General features: G+C 33.1%; 2 protein-coding genes across 2 annotated transcripts in view; both read right to left on the bottom strand.

Moving 5' to 3' along the window:
• LOC18599432 (dynamin-related protein 4C) lies at positions 30–2,506 on the bottom strand. The gene has a single exon (XM_018122353.1). It carries the CDS (start codon positions 2,228–2,230, stop codon positions 146–148), a length of 2,085 nt encoding a protein of 694 aa, XP_017977842.1. The 5' UTR covers positions 2,231–2,506; the 3' UTR covers positions 30–145.
• The window catches only part of LOC18599431 (dynamin-related protein 4C), a 20,851-nt gene continuing 18,177 nt past the window's right edge, over positions 10,078–12,751 (bottom strand). The window contains exon 2 of the mRNA XM_018122189.1: positions 10,078–11,749. Within this exon, the coding sequence (XP_017977678.1) occupies positions 10,193–11,749 (1,557 nt within the window). The 3' untranslated portion in view covers positions 10,078–10,192. The remainder of the gene's footprint in view (positions 11,750–12,751) is intronic.

Raw genomic sequence — 12,751 nt, 5'->3', positions numbered from 1 at the left:
GAATGCTCTGCTTTTAGTTGTGTAACAACTCACCACAAACAAAACATCTTAATTGATTGAAAGCAATACTACATGGTTATATCTTATACTTCTACATAACTAATCACAAACTTAAAACGCACAAAATAAATATATTAATTGGCACCTAATCATCATAACCTGCAATCCTGTCCATGATCTTGGCCACGACATCCTTGGACTCCTTCAACAGCTTGATGCTCCTTTTCAGCTTCTCTCTCTTTCCAGCAATTGCAGGGGATTCCACCAGCATCCTTTCAATTCCACGCCCGTCTGGCCCCATCAACTCATTCACAATCTCCTCCATGTCATTGTTCACAAGATTATGAACACTATACTGCAAATGCAATGCCATGGAATCGACCAACCTTCGCAGAACTATCTTCCAGTAGGCAGTCATTCTCATCTTCAGGTCGAAAGCTTGATGCAGAACATTACGATGCTGCCTCAGATGTTCAACTTCAATATCCCCAAAACCTTCCAGACTCACCCTGGAAAACCCGCACATTACTACATCATTTACTTTCTTGTGGAAACTTTCTTGTTGAGTCATGAGCTTAGTCCACTTCTCCATGTAATCAGGATTGCAGGTATAATCTGTCAGCTTCTCCATCTGCACAATCTCCTTCACCCTATTCATCGACTGCTCCCTCATCCTTTCGACGAGATTATGAGCTGCTCTCTTCGTAGATACCTTAAGCTGGTAATATATTTCCGAGTGGCGCGTCAAAACAGAAGTCACCATCCCATCTATGCAGTCCCAAACCTTTTCAGCAAATTCAATTGGCATATTGGAAATCCTATCAACTTTTGTCTGCAAGATGCGAAGGAATGCGCTGCGAGGAAGGAAATTTGGCAGTCCAATTCCTTGAGCATCTTCCAAAACCTTAATCTCCTCAATTAAAAAGTCTTTTGTGGGATCATTATCCTCAGACTCGTGAAGCTCATCAGAGAATTGATTGAGCATTTCAACCAAACGAGCAGTGCCATGCTTGCTACTATCATCAGGGTATTCATCAAATTCCCCTCTCAGAAGAAGTTTCCTGAGGGATTCTTTAGCTGCTCCAATGATCCTCATAAAAGCTGCCATGGCATCTGCAACAGAAGTCAAAGCCTTGGGCATTCTTTCCAGCTCTGAAGCATTTGCATTCAGCTTTTCATTAATGTTCTTCACGATCACCGGTAAGCACCTCGCAATAATATTTGCCTGTATTTGAACAAGTTTCTGGGCCAACACTGGGACACCCACAATTGATTTATCAATCCTTGACAGATGTGGATGAGTTTGGAACAATCTGGCCTCTTCCCTCCTTGCTTCTTCATAGGACTCATCACCAATACGATTTCTGACACAGACATAACCAAGTCCTATATTCACATCATCAGCAGTAACTTTCTCAAATAGGTCTTCAGGGGCCCTATCAGCCTTGGTAACCACGGCAAGAGTTCTTTCACCCGTCTTGTCGACTTTCTGTGACATCCTAATGGATTCACAGGTAGAAAAATCAACAGTGGCAGACAAAACATTGAGGATGATGCTTTCCTCGGGTGTTATATACTCCATGATAATATCTCTGATCTGCTCATAGATATTCTCAGGCTGACCTTGAACAGGCACTCTAGTAATTCCAGGAAGATCAACCATAGTAAGATCAGGAACACCATCCTTTTTCACCACCAAAGTAAGCGGTGTGTTAGATATGCCCTTACCATGACCTGCAATCTCATCAGTTGCAAGATTTATGGCAGTTGTGATATGGGATTCCTCTACAGGGACTGTCTTGCCATTGTACTCCAAGTGAAGCTCTGGCGTTGGACTTTGATGACTTTGCAGCCTCATTATGAGGGGTACTCTAGTACAAATACCCTGGCTTCGAGGAAGACTAATACCAGCAAGTGATTCAAGAACACTGGACTTCCCTGATGATTGGTCTCCAACTACAACAATTGTGGGGAGTTGTATGCCTTCTTTCATGACCATAAGAAGCCTGAGCCTGTCAATGGCATCAAGCAGAGGTCGGATTTGGTCATTGTATTGCGAAACAATTGGAGCTTGGACTGCTACTTCTTCTTCTTCTTGTGCCATAAGAGGATCTTGCGCCGTGATAGGTAGTATTGTTAGTGGTTGAGGATCGTCATAGACGACCATGCCGTTGACTACTAGTGCTCCATTGCACCCTGAAGCAACATCCTCATCATATAGAGCACTCATTTTCAAAGAGAAATGACAGAAAAATACGGTTTGCGAAGATGTGTTTGAGACTTGAGAAACAGAGCGTAAGAGGGTGAAGAGTAGGACTCAGCAAATCTTGATGTTTTAGAAGAAAACTTTGATAGCAACAAGCTTTCACTGAGTGGATGACGAGTTCAGTTGAAGATTGAAGTCTTCCTAGGTTGGAATTTATAGAGAGGTTTTTCTGGTCCTTCGGTGAAGGTTCCTCCATTATAACGCTCCAATCCAGAGGACCTTTGCTAATTAAGGTCCCTAAGACTAGGCACTTCACTGATAATTGAGGGATGAAAATACTAGGAAAGAGTCCTTTGACTCTCGGGCCCTTATTGATTGGGAGAATTACACTTAGATGCAGTGAAATGATAACAAATTAACGGCCAGTGGTTTATTAAAAAAACTTTTTTTAATGGTGTAATGTTTACAATTAAGTGTGACCGGATACTTTGTAAGTGTACTAAAAATTCCCTTCAAGGAATAATAAGTACATGTCACTAAAATGTAATGTACATATTGATATTACAAACATAGTGGAATGTGCATGTTATTTGATTATCACGTGTAAGATAGGTGAAAAATATTTTGTATATTTAAATTATTATGAATTAATGTACATATATTTTTTTGAAAAATTAACACTTTTATTAGATAGAAACATAATACCCCGATTATATGTTAGGGCCTCTCTCTCTCGCTCCCCACTTCCCAGTATGTCATTTAATTATAATGTACATGATAATTTTATAATTATTTTAATATTATAATGTAAATGTATATATTATTATAAAGAGATATGCATATTATTATAATAGAATATGCATATCATTTAACAATTATATGAAAAAAAATGTGTGAGAATTTTTTTTGGATGGTTTAACCATGATAATGTACCTATCACTATAATAAGATGTGTACAATATTGTAATCAAATGTACTTATACGTGATTTAATTATTAGGCACAAGATACTTAAAACAGTCTATGAGTTTAAAATAAATATGTCTTTTAACAACAATTTCAATTTTAATCTAACTTTTTTGAGATAAAACTAAACTCAATGAAAACAACGAGCAAAAGTAAGAGAACAAAATTAATGATGAGAGATGTTCAAATTATTACAACATCATGTGCATTCTATTATAAGATGATATATATTACTCAATTATTTTGTACAATTTATTGTAATTTAAAATTGATTTTTTTTGTTAAAACTAAGAACAAGTAAGGGCATTCTCATCACTAAAATAAATATTTCATTACACTTGCTTTTCAAAAAAGAATTCATTACACTTGAGATATATTAACTAGATATTTTACACCAAATTTTATTTAGTTTTGATAAAAGATCATTAATTCGTTTACATTTTACTACACCCAAGTGTAATTTTCTCTTTTCGAGGCTTAAAAAGAAGAGTTAGGGCTTGACCTGTAATAGTGCCTAGTACTAGCACTAGGCATATTCTTGACTTTTCATTTGTACCTTTTTTCCTCCTCACTTACGAAATCTATCTATATTATTCAATAAAGAAAAGGAAAAAGAGAATGCATAAATTATGCACATTCCCAAACATATTCGTAAGGTAATATGTTCAGTGGGAATAAAAGTTACGAGATCTACCCTTTCCCATTTTCTTCCTTTTTTAGATTCCGTTAAGTTGGAATAAAAGTTGGAGAGTAAGTAATGAAATAGTTTTACAAAATTTAAGAGTTAAATTTCATTATTTTTGTTTTGAATTATTTGAAATGGTTTTATAAAAGATTTTTTATATATAATTTTTTAAAAAATGAGAATTTTAAGGAGAAAAGAAAAATACTTCCAAAAAAGAAAAGAAAAACCATCATCTATTGTTTTGATTGTTGGGTGAATATTTGACATAAAATACATGAATATTTATACCAAGATAATCCATTTTTGACAATGTTTTTAAACAGTTTTGAATTATTTAAAAAGTTTAAATAATTTTTTATTTTTTATTACATTTAATCAAATACTTAGATTTTTATTTTAAGTTAAATAAGTTTTTATGACTAATAATTAAATAATTATCATTAATCAAAATATCATTTATCATTTTCTATATCATGTGGCGCTGATGTAGATGATGAAAATATCTCGTTATTATATTATCATATTACATCAACATATCATATCATTATTTATTTTAATATTTTAACATGTTATATTAACATCACGTAATGTAAAATGACAAATGACGTTTTAATTAGCAACAATTAATAAACTATTAGTCATAAAAACTTATTTGATCTAAAATAAAAATATAAAAATTTGATTAAATATAATAAAAAATAATGATTTATTTGAATTTTTCAAAATAATCTTGAAAATTTTTTAGATATTATGTTTATATTTTTTTGTATAAAGAATAAAATTTGATTAGCTCATTTTGTCAAATAAAAAATCAACATAAGAGAGTGTAATCTAAAAAGTGAAATTGACAAAAATTAACATGAATGAAGTTGGAATTTATTTTATGTGACTGGAAGGAGACATGAAGTAGAGTAGAAATTTCCTGATGGGTAAGCAAAGGCAGCAAAAGTGCTGACACTTGGGTGCCTTTCATGGTAGAAAAGGCGGTGGACATTTCTACACCTAAACCATGGGACCAAGTGTGGAATCAATTAGAGGGTGGACACCCCACCAATAATTTTTTAAACTTCCACACCAAGGCTCTTCGAGTGAATGCTTGCTCACTAAGGAGTAGTAGTCAATGAGATGTCCAGCTCAGTGCTTCATCATGACGCATTTGCTTCAAGTAAGTGACCATTCCTCGTCGGCTCTAAATTGATTAATTGGCAAATATTCCATTTGATAGTACTGTTGTGGTTTCAAATTGTTGTTGAAATTTGTTATTAGAATTTAAAAAATTATTGAACTATTTCAATTACTCTTTGATATATTACATATATAACTAACGAATAATAATAATAATAATAATAATAATAATAATATGTAACATTGTAAAAATCAGATTCTTGTCTGTTCGTTGTACTTTTTGTTTATAAGACTTTATTAAACATTTGTATCCTTACTGTAATTCAATTATATTCATATATTTTAAAAAAAAAACTTATGATACTAATTTGCCTTTGATTAAAAAATATATATATGATGCAATATCTCTTATATGTAGTAGTAATTAACAAACTTATAAAATCAATACATAATAGGAAAATTTTAACATGAAATTATACTAAAACCCACATATGTAGTCCAAAAAAAGAACCCACATATGGTAAGGTGAGAAACCTTTACTGTTTTAATTTTAAGACATTCTTCTTGTCATACCTCTCTCCCTCTCTCTCTCCCCTTCTCTAAAACATTGCATACAACTAAACACAAAACTTTTCTTGTAAATTAACTCACATAAATTTAAGACCATAATGCACACTCTTCAGAACTGGAGTTGAACCAATCCAATGAGACAATAAGAACCATTTATTTCAATTAATTGACCTTCATTTTAACTAAATTTTGGATCTCATGTGATTTTTTTTTTATAATTGGAGGAAGGGGACTCTAACCCTATTCTTTAAATAAAAGATTATACATTAACCAATGAACCAAATACTTAGACACAGAACCCCATTTAATTTACTTTTTCTTTTCTTTTTGTTTTTATTGAAGAATAGCAATTAGATGTATATATTATAGAAGTAGAAACTATATACTATTTGAACAGAATTACTTGATATAATTTAGTAAATATTAAACTTTTTTCTTATTTTGGTAAAATAAAATTATATATATGTTGTAGAGTTTTTTGTTACAAAGTTTTTATACATGAAAAGTTTCGACACATCATTTGTGATTGTATTTTACTAGTCATCACTATGTAAAAACAAATTACATACCTTTCATGCATCATTAAAATAACAAGAGAGAGATGAAGGATTATAAAATTATTGTCCTCCCCAAGCCATTTATTTTATTATACATAAAGAGATCAACACATATCGTATGAATCTCCTCATAAAGAGAGAGTTCATATTTTTACTTAATACAGCATATACATGAGGGAAGTCAAATATTTAGGTTAGCATAAGATATATATTCAATTTAGAAACAAGAGAGAAAGCCTAATCTCTCATTATTTAATATGATGCATTTGCTTCTTCCTTCTTATTCTTGGGCAAGTTGACAATATTCAGTGTCAACAACAACAGTGACACTGGTGGTGACGTGCACTGCTCATTCTTTTGTAGACACCTCCTCTACACTCTGAGCTCCAATAGCTCCAACATTTGCCATCGGTATTAGGATCATCCTCATGGCCTGGTAAACATCTCCCAAGTTCAGGATGGTTCTTGCAACATCTTCCTTTGCCGGCTACTTCTGTGAAATCTATAAATTAACAAGTCAATCAATATAACATTCATCTTGAAGATATATAAAGAATACAATATAATAAAACAAATATATAAAAATGAGGAGAAAAAGATTGACATTTTCATAATCTCCTTTTTTTAACGCTTTTATTATTGTTATTTCTAATAAAATTACATGTATTAGTAAAAATTACAATTTAAAAAAATATTATTCAACGTGTATATAACATAACTATTGCATGAAAATCAAATCACCAAATAAGCTGAACAAATTAACTAGCAAACCAACATAAAAAAAATAATATTTGAATAATCTTTTTTCCTTTAGACTTTCTTATATATATGTTAACAAAAAAATAATATTATATTAATTCTTGGAGAGACAAATAGTGTAGCCTGCATAAATTGATTAAACAAAGGAAATAAATGAAAGATTTAAAAATATATAATTTTTTTTTGTTTGTTTGAGGAGGATGTAACATGTATCAAAGGATGGGATGAGGATGAGGAAAGTGAAGAGTAGGAATGAGAAAACTTTAAGTTGGGCCATTTTTATGTTAATAAGTAGTCAAACAATTCACACAAGAGAAAAACCAACTGTGGCACAATTTATTAATGTGGAATTAGGTGGTTCTATTCTATTTATATCATCGTTTTCTTCTATTTTTGGAGTAAGGGTTTAGGAAAGTGAAGTAATTGGAATCAACTTCCCAACTCAATTTTAGTGGTCTGTTGGAAGACCATATAGGAATGTAAGGTTCCACACATTCGTAGGGAAGTTAATTTTGTTAGTATTAGATTACTACTACTTTATTATCGTCCTTAACCAAATTTTGTTAGAATATTATTAATTCAATTTCAGTTTTTCAACTTTGCAAGCTTATTTTATTTGAATTTATTTTTAACTTGAGCTTAAGGCTTAATTTATTAATTGAGTTCAAAATTCAATTATTAATTGGTTTGGAGGCCTGGTTTTTTAATTGAATTATTAGGTTGATTTGCTTGGGTTTGATGGGTCATTTAGGCCTTGGGCTAGGTAGTTAAAATTGCGATTAGCAAGAGTGATTTGGATGAATAAATTTGAATTGTTGATTTTTTCTAATTAAATCAAGTTCGGGTTCAAATAAGTAAAACGGATTTTTGAGTTCAAAATGAACTTTGCCGCTTATGTAAAAATTTAAAAGACGTTTTGATTTTTGTTTATGCTTCTAATGGTAAAGTTAGTTTAAAATTGAGGTATTTTGTTAAACATAATATATATAAAAAAGAGGTTCAAAAATTAAAACAATGTATATTTATAAAAGTAAATCAATGTTTTCTCACTTTATTAAAAAATTTTAAAATTTGTATCAAAACATTTTGGTTTAGTGATCATCACATAATCTCTTTCCCTAACAAAAGAAAAGAAAAGAAATTTTTACAAAAAAATTAGTGAATGTTACTTTTGAATTTTGATTAACTATTTTTTTTTTTACAGTGACGGAGCTGTCAATATTTTTCTACTAATTCACACAAGGAACCCGGGATTACCTAGAAAAACCACTGACATGCTTTTGTATGTTACTAATCATTGCAGCCGATTTGAAAGAGGCATTTGGTACGTGGAGAGTAATCATGGATTTTTATTGGTGGTAAGAACTTTGTGTTGTTTGGTGTGTCAAGTCGCCGGGAATATAATTTTACATGAGTATCAGATTGCAATCGTGAGAGGAAAGGTGATTTCTTCTTGGATTGAAGGGAATGTTACTTTCCCTTGATTGAGGGAAACTAAAGTGGACCAAAATGACAAAATGCTCCATAACTCTCTGGAGAGGAGAGAGGGACGCTGTTTGAATCTAGTGATGGGAGCAAAGAGGAAGAAGAGAAAAAAAGAAAGAAAAGAAGAAGAGCCCATGACCAAAGATGAAGGAAAGAAAAAAAAAAGAAAAGCTCATTTGTCACAAATCTCACATCAGTAAGATATAAGATAAGTCTTAGGTATATAAATATGAATTTTTCATCACTTATCAAGCATATTTTTTGAGTTGGGACGTAGGTTCATGATTTATAGGTTTACCTAAACTCTATTTTTAGAGTTTAAGATCACACGAGATTGGGCTTAAGTTCTAGCTTGTAACAAGTGGTACTAGAACAAACTCGAATCTTCATTAATGTGAACCTCCATAAGAGATGGAAGAGTCGAGATAGATCTGGACTAGTGTTAGAGTCTCTCTTCTCTATAAGTAAAGAGCCAGTGTAACGAGAGCGTTGTATAATTGGATATGATAGAATGTTATGGATCTCACATCAGTACAATATAGGGTGGGTCTTATGTATATAAATATAGGTCTTTCATTACTTATCAAACATGTCTTTTGGATTAAAAATGTGAGTTCGTGATTTATAAATTTACTTAATTTATACTTTTAGAGCTTAAGATCATATAGGGTTGAATTTAAGTTTTAGCCCATGGAAAGGAGCAAAAAAAAGAAGAGCCCACGGGAAGGACATGGGTACAGGACGAAGAAATAAGAAAAAATGAAAGAAATATATGGTGGAATGTCTGGTAACTTAATTAATTAATTTTGTAAATCTTTTTAATCAAACATTAAAATGCATTCATATTCTCATATTCTGTACAATCATCATTTTCCCACGTTATATCAAATCTTCCAACATTATCTTTCCAAACCCTCTCTTTGTGCAAGAGTGGAGGGAGGGGTGGTGGTTGCCACTCCTTAGTTTTTAATTTTTTTATTTTTATATATCAAAAATTAAAAATATCTAGATTTACCACCCCCATACAAATCAAATGTGTTGTTTTGGAGTAATGGTAAAAAATGATTACTTTTCAACTTTTTTCAACCATTTTTACTTTTCAAGGTTTTTTTTCTTTTGAAAGCATGAAATTACTTCAAACACAACTTTTTTTTTTACATCAAGCACAATTTACAATGCTTAATGTGAAAATTTAATGTTAATTTTTCTTTCTATTATATATCTATTGCAAATTTAGGATACCTAATGTGAAAATCTAATATTAATTTTTATTTTTGTTTTATGTCTATTTATAATGTTGAATCTGAAAATTTATATAAATTTAAATTGTTAATAAAATTTTATGTTATAATTTAATTTTATATAAAAATGATTAATTTTCTTTTATTCAGAATCAAATCATTGACCTGATCCATAACCCAATCCATAATCTTGTATGATTAATGTTTAACCACATCTCATACAAAATCTTAAATCCACCTGCCTATATGTGAGCCTATTTTGACAGTTGTAATATAAATAGAAAAACCCTGACGTTTGAGTGTTTGATTTTGCCCTTTCCAGCTTCAAGTTCTAACTTCTTTGTGCTTTTGTCTCTGGCAGAACATTGCTTTATTTGCCAAGCATTACTTCCATGGACCTTTTGTATTTAATGCAAATTGCTGCAGTGTAGCAATGCCTGTTTAAGAATGCTCTGCCAAAGGATGCTTTTAGTTGTGCAGAAACTCATGACAACGAAACATCTTTCATTAATTGAAAGCAATACTACATGGTAATATTATAAACTTCCATACATAAGTTAACCATACATTAAACACAAACTTAAAATATTAACTAGCACCTAATCATCATAACCAGCAATCCTGTCCATGATCTTGGCCACAACATCTTTGGACTCCTTCATCAGCTTGATGCTCTTTTTCAGCTTCTCTCGCTTTTTGGCAATTGCAGGGGATTCCACCAACATCCTTTCAATTCCACGTCCATCTGGCCCCATCAACTCATGCACAATCTCCTCCACGTCATTGTTCACAAGATTATGAACACTATACTGCAAATGCAATGCCATGGAATCGACCAACCTTTGCAGAACTATCTTCCAGTAAGCAGTCATTCTCATCTTCAGGTCGAAAGCTTGATGCACAAAATTACAATGCTGCCGGAGATGTTCAACTTCAATATCCCCAAAACCTTCCAGACTCACCCTGTAAGGGCCGTACGTTTTTTTTAGTGCAGCATTAACATTCCTGACGAAATTTTCTTGTTGAGCCATAAGCTTAGTGCACTCCACCATGTAATCAGGATTACAGGTGTAATCTGTCAGCTTCTCCATCTGCACAATCTCCTTCATCCTATTCATTGACTGCTCCCTCATCTTTCCAATGAGATTATGAGCGGCTCTCTTTGTAGAGCCCTTAAGCTGGTAATATATTTCCGAATGGCGGATCATAACAGAAGTCACCATCCCATCTATGTAGTCCCAAATCTTTTCAGCAAATTCGATTGGCATTATGGATATCCTATCAACTTTTCTCTGCAAGATACGAAGGAACGCGTTGCGAGGAAGGAAATTTGGCAGTCCAATTCCTTTAGCATCTTCCAAGACCTTGATCTCCTCAATTAAAAAATCTTTTGTGGAATCACTTTCCTTAGACTTGCGAAGCTCATCAGAGAAGTGATTGAGCATTTCAACAAAACGAGCAGTGCCATGCTTGCTAGTATCATCAGGGTATTCATCAAATTCCCCTCTCAAAAGAAGTTTCCTGAGGGATTCTTTAGCTGCTTCAATGATCCTCATAAAAGCTGTCATGGCATCTGCAACAGAAGTCAAAGCCTTGGGCATTCTTTCCAGCTCTGAAACATTTGCATTCAGCTTTTCACTAATGTTCTTCACGATCACCGGTAAGCACCTCGCAATAATATTTGCCTGTATTTGAACAAGTTTTTGCGCCAAAACTGGAACACCCACAATTGATTTATCAATCATTGACAGATGTGGATGAGTTTGGAACAATCTAGCCTCTTCCCTCCTTGCTTCTTCATAGGACTCATCACCGATACGATTTCTGACACAAACATAACCAAGTCCTATATTCACATCATCAGCAGTAACCTTCTCAAATAGGTCTTCAGGGGCCCTATCAGCCTTGGTAACCACGGCACGAGTTCTTTCACCCGTCTTGTCGACTTTCTGTGACATCCTAATGGATTCACAGGTAGAAAAATCAACAGTGGCAGACAAAACATTGAGGATGATGCTTTCCTCAGGTATTATATACTCCATGATAATATCTCTGATCTGCTCATAGATATTCTCAGGCTGACCTTGAACAGGCACTCTAGTAATTCCGGGAAGATCAACCATAGTAAGATCAGGAACACCATCCTTTTTCACCACCAAAGTAAGCGGTGTTGGAAAATTACGGAATTATCTCTAAAGAATTGCCCAAGATCTAACCTAATCAATAGAATAAAGAAAGAAAGAAATCAAGCACACCCACAAGAACACAAGAATTTACGTGGTTCGGTCTTTTGATGACCTACGTCCACGGACACAGCAACAGAGAAAAATCCACTAAGAGAAAAATCAGGAGATTACAAAAAACAGTCTCAAACTCATAACCCTTATCCCACGTACACCTAAATCACTCTCTCTAAATCTAGGTGATGATTATTCTTTAACCCATATGATCCTTTTATAGTATCAAATACAATAACCTTATCTTAATATAATTAGGAATCTTATCCTAATAGAATTAAGAATTGTTATTCTAATCTAACTAGATTTAAAGACTATTTTATAAGGTATACTAATTTAATTAGAATTAAAAAATCCTAATTAAATCACAATTCAAGACTATCCTAACAAATCCCCCCCTTAGGCTTGAATTCACCAAGCTCCACCTTACGAACCAATCTCTGTCGACACCGCCAATTCCTCAAAGAGCCTCAAGCACTACGAACACCAATCAAGTCCAAGCAAAGCTTGAACTTTATCCCAGAAACTGACTTAGTTAGCATATCTGCCGGGTTTTCATCTGTAGCTATTTTCTTTACTACAATCTCACATCTAGATTCCTGTTCAAAACAAAGATCACTAACCAAGTCTCGAAGCCATAAAGCCTCCTTCACAGTCTCGGTCACAGTCATATATTTAACTTCAGTTGTAAACAAAGCAGTTACTACTTTCCAACTGATCGCAGACCTTGAGAAAGTGAACACATACCCCATTCGAGATCTTTTACTATCTAGATCACCAGCAATATCTGATTTGGAGAAGCCAACCACACTACGACTAATGTTTGCACCTCCTTCACACACTAAGCCAACTTTAATAGTAACTTTAGGTGTTTTCACAAACTCTCATGTTTGATCCCAGTGTAGAGACTCAATCTTCTTA

The sequence above is a fragment of the Theobroma cacao genome, chromosome 5, assembly GCF_000208745.1.
Source record: "Theobroma cacao cultivar B97-61/B2 chromosome 5, Criollo_cocoa_genome_V2, whole genome shotgun sequence".
In the NCBI taxonomy this organism is placed as follows: Eukaryota; Viridiplantae; Streptophyta; class Magnoliopsida; order Malvales; family Malvaceae; genus Theobroma; species Theobroma cacao.
The sequence above is the reverse complement of the archived record's forward strand: the minus strand, read 5'-3'. Positions and strand labels throughout refer to the sequence as shown.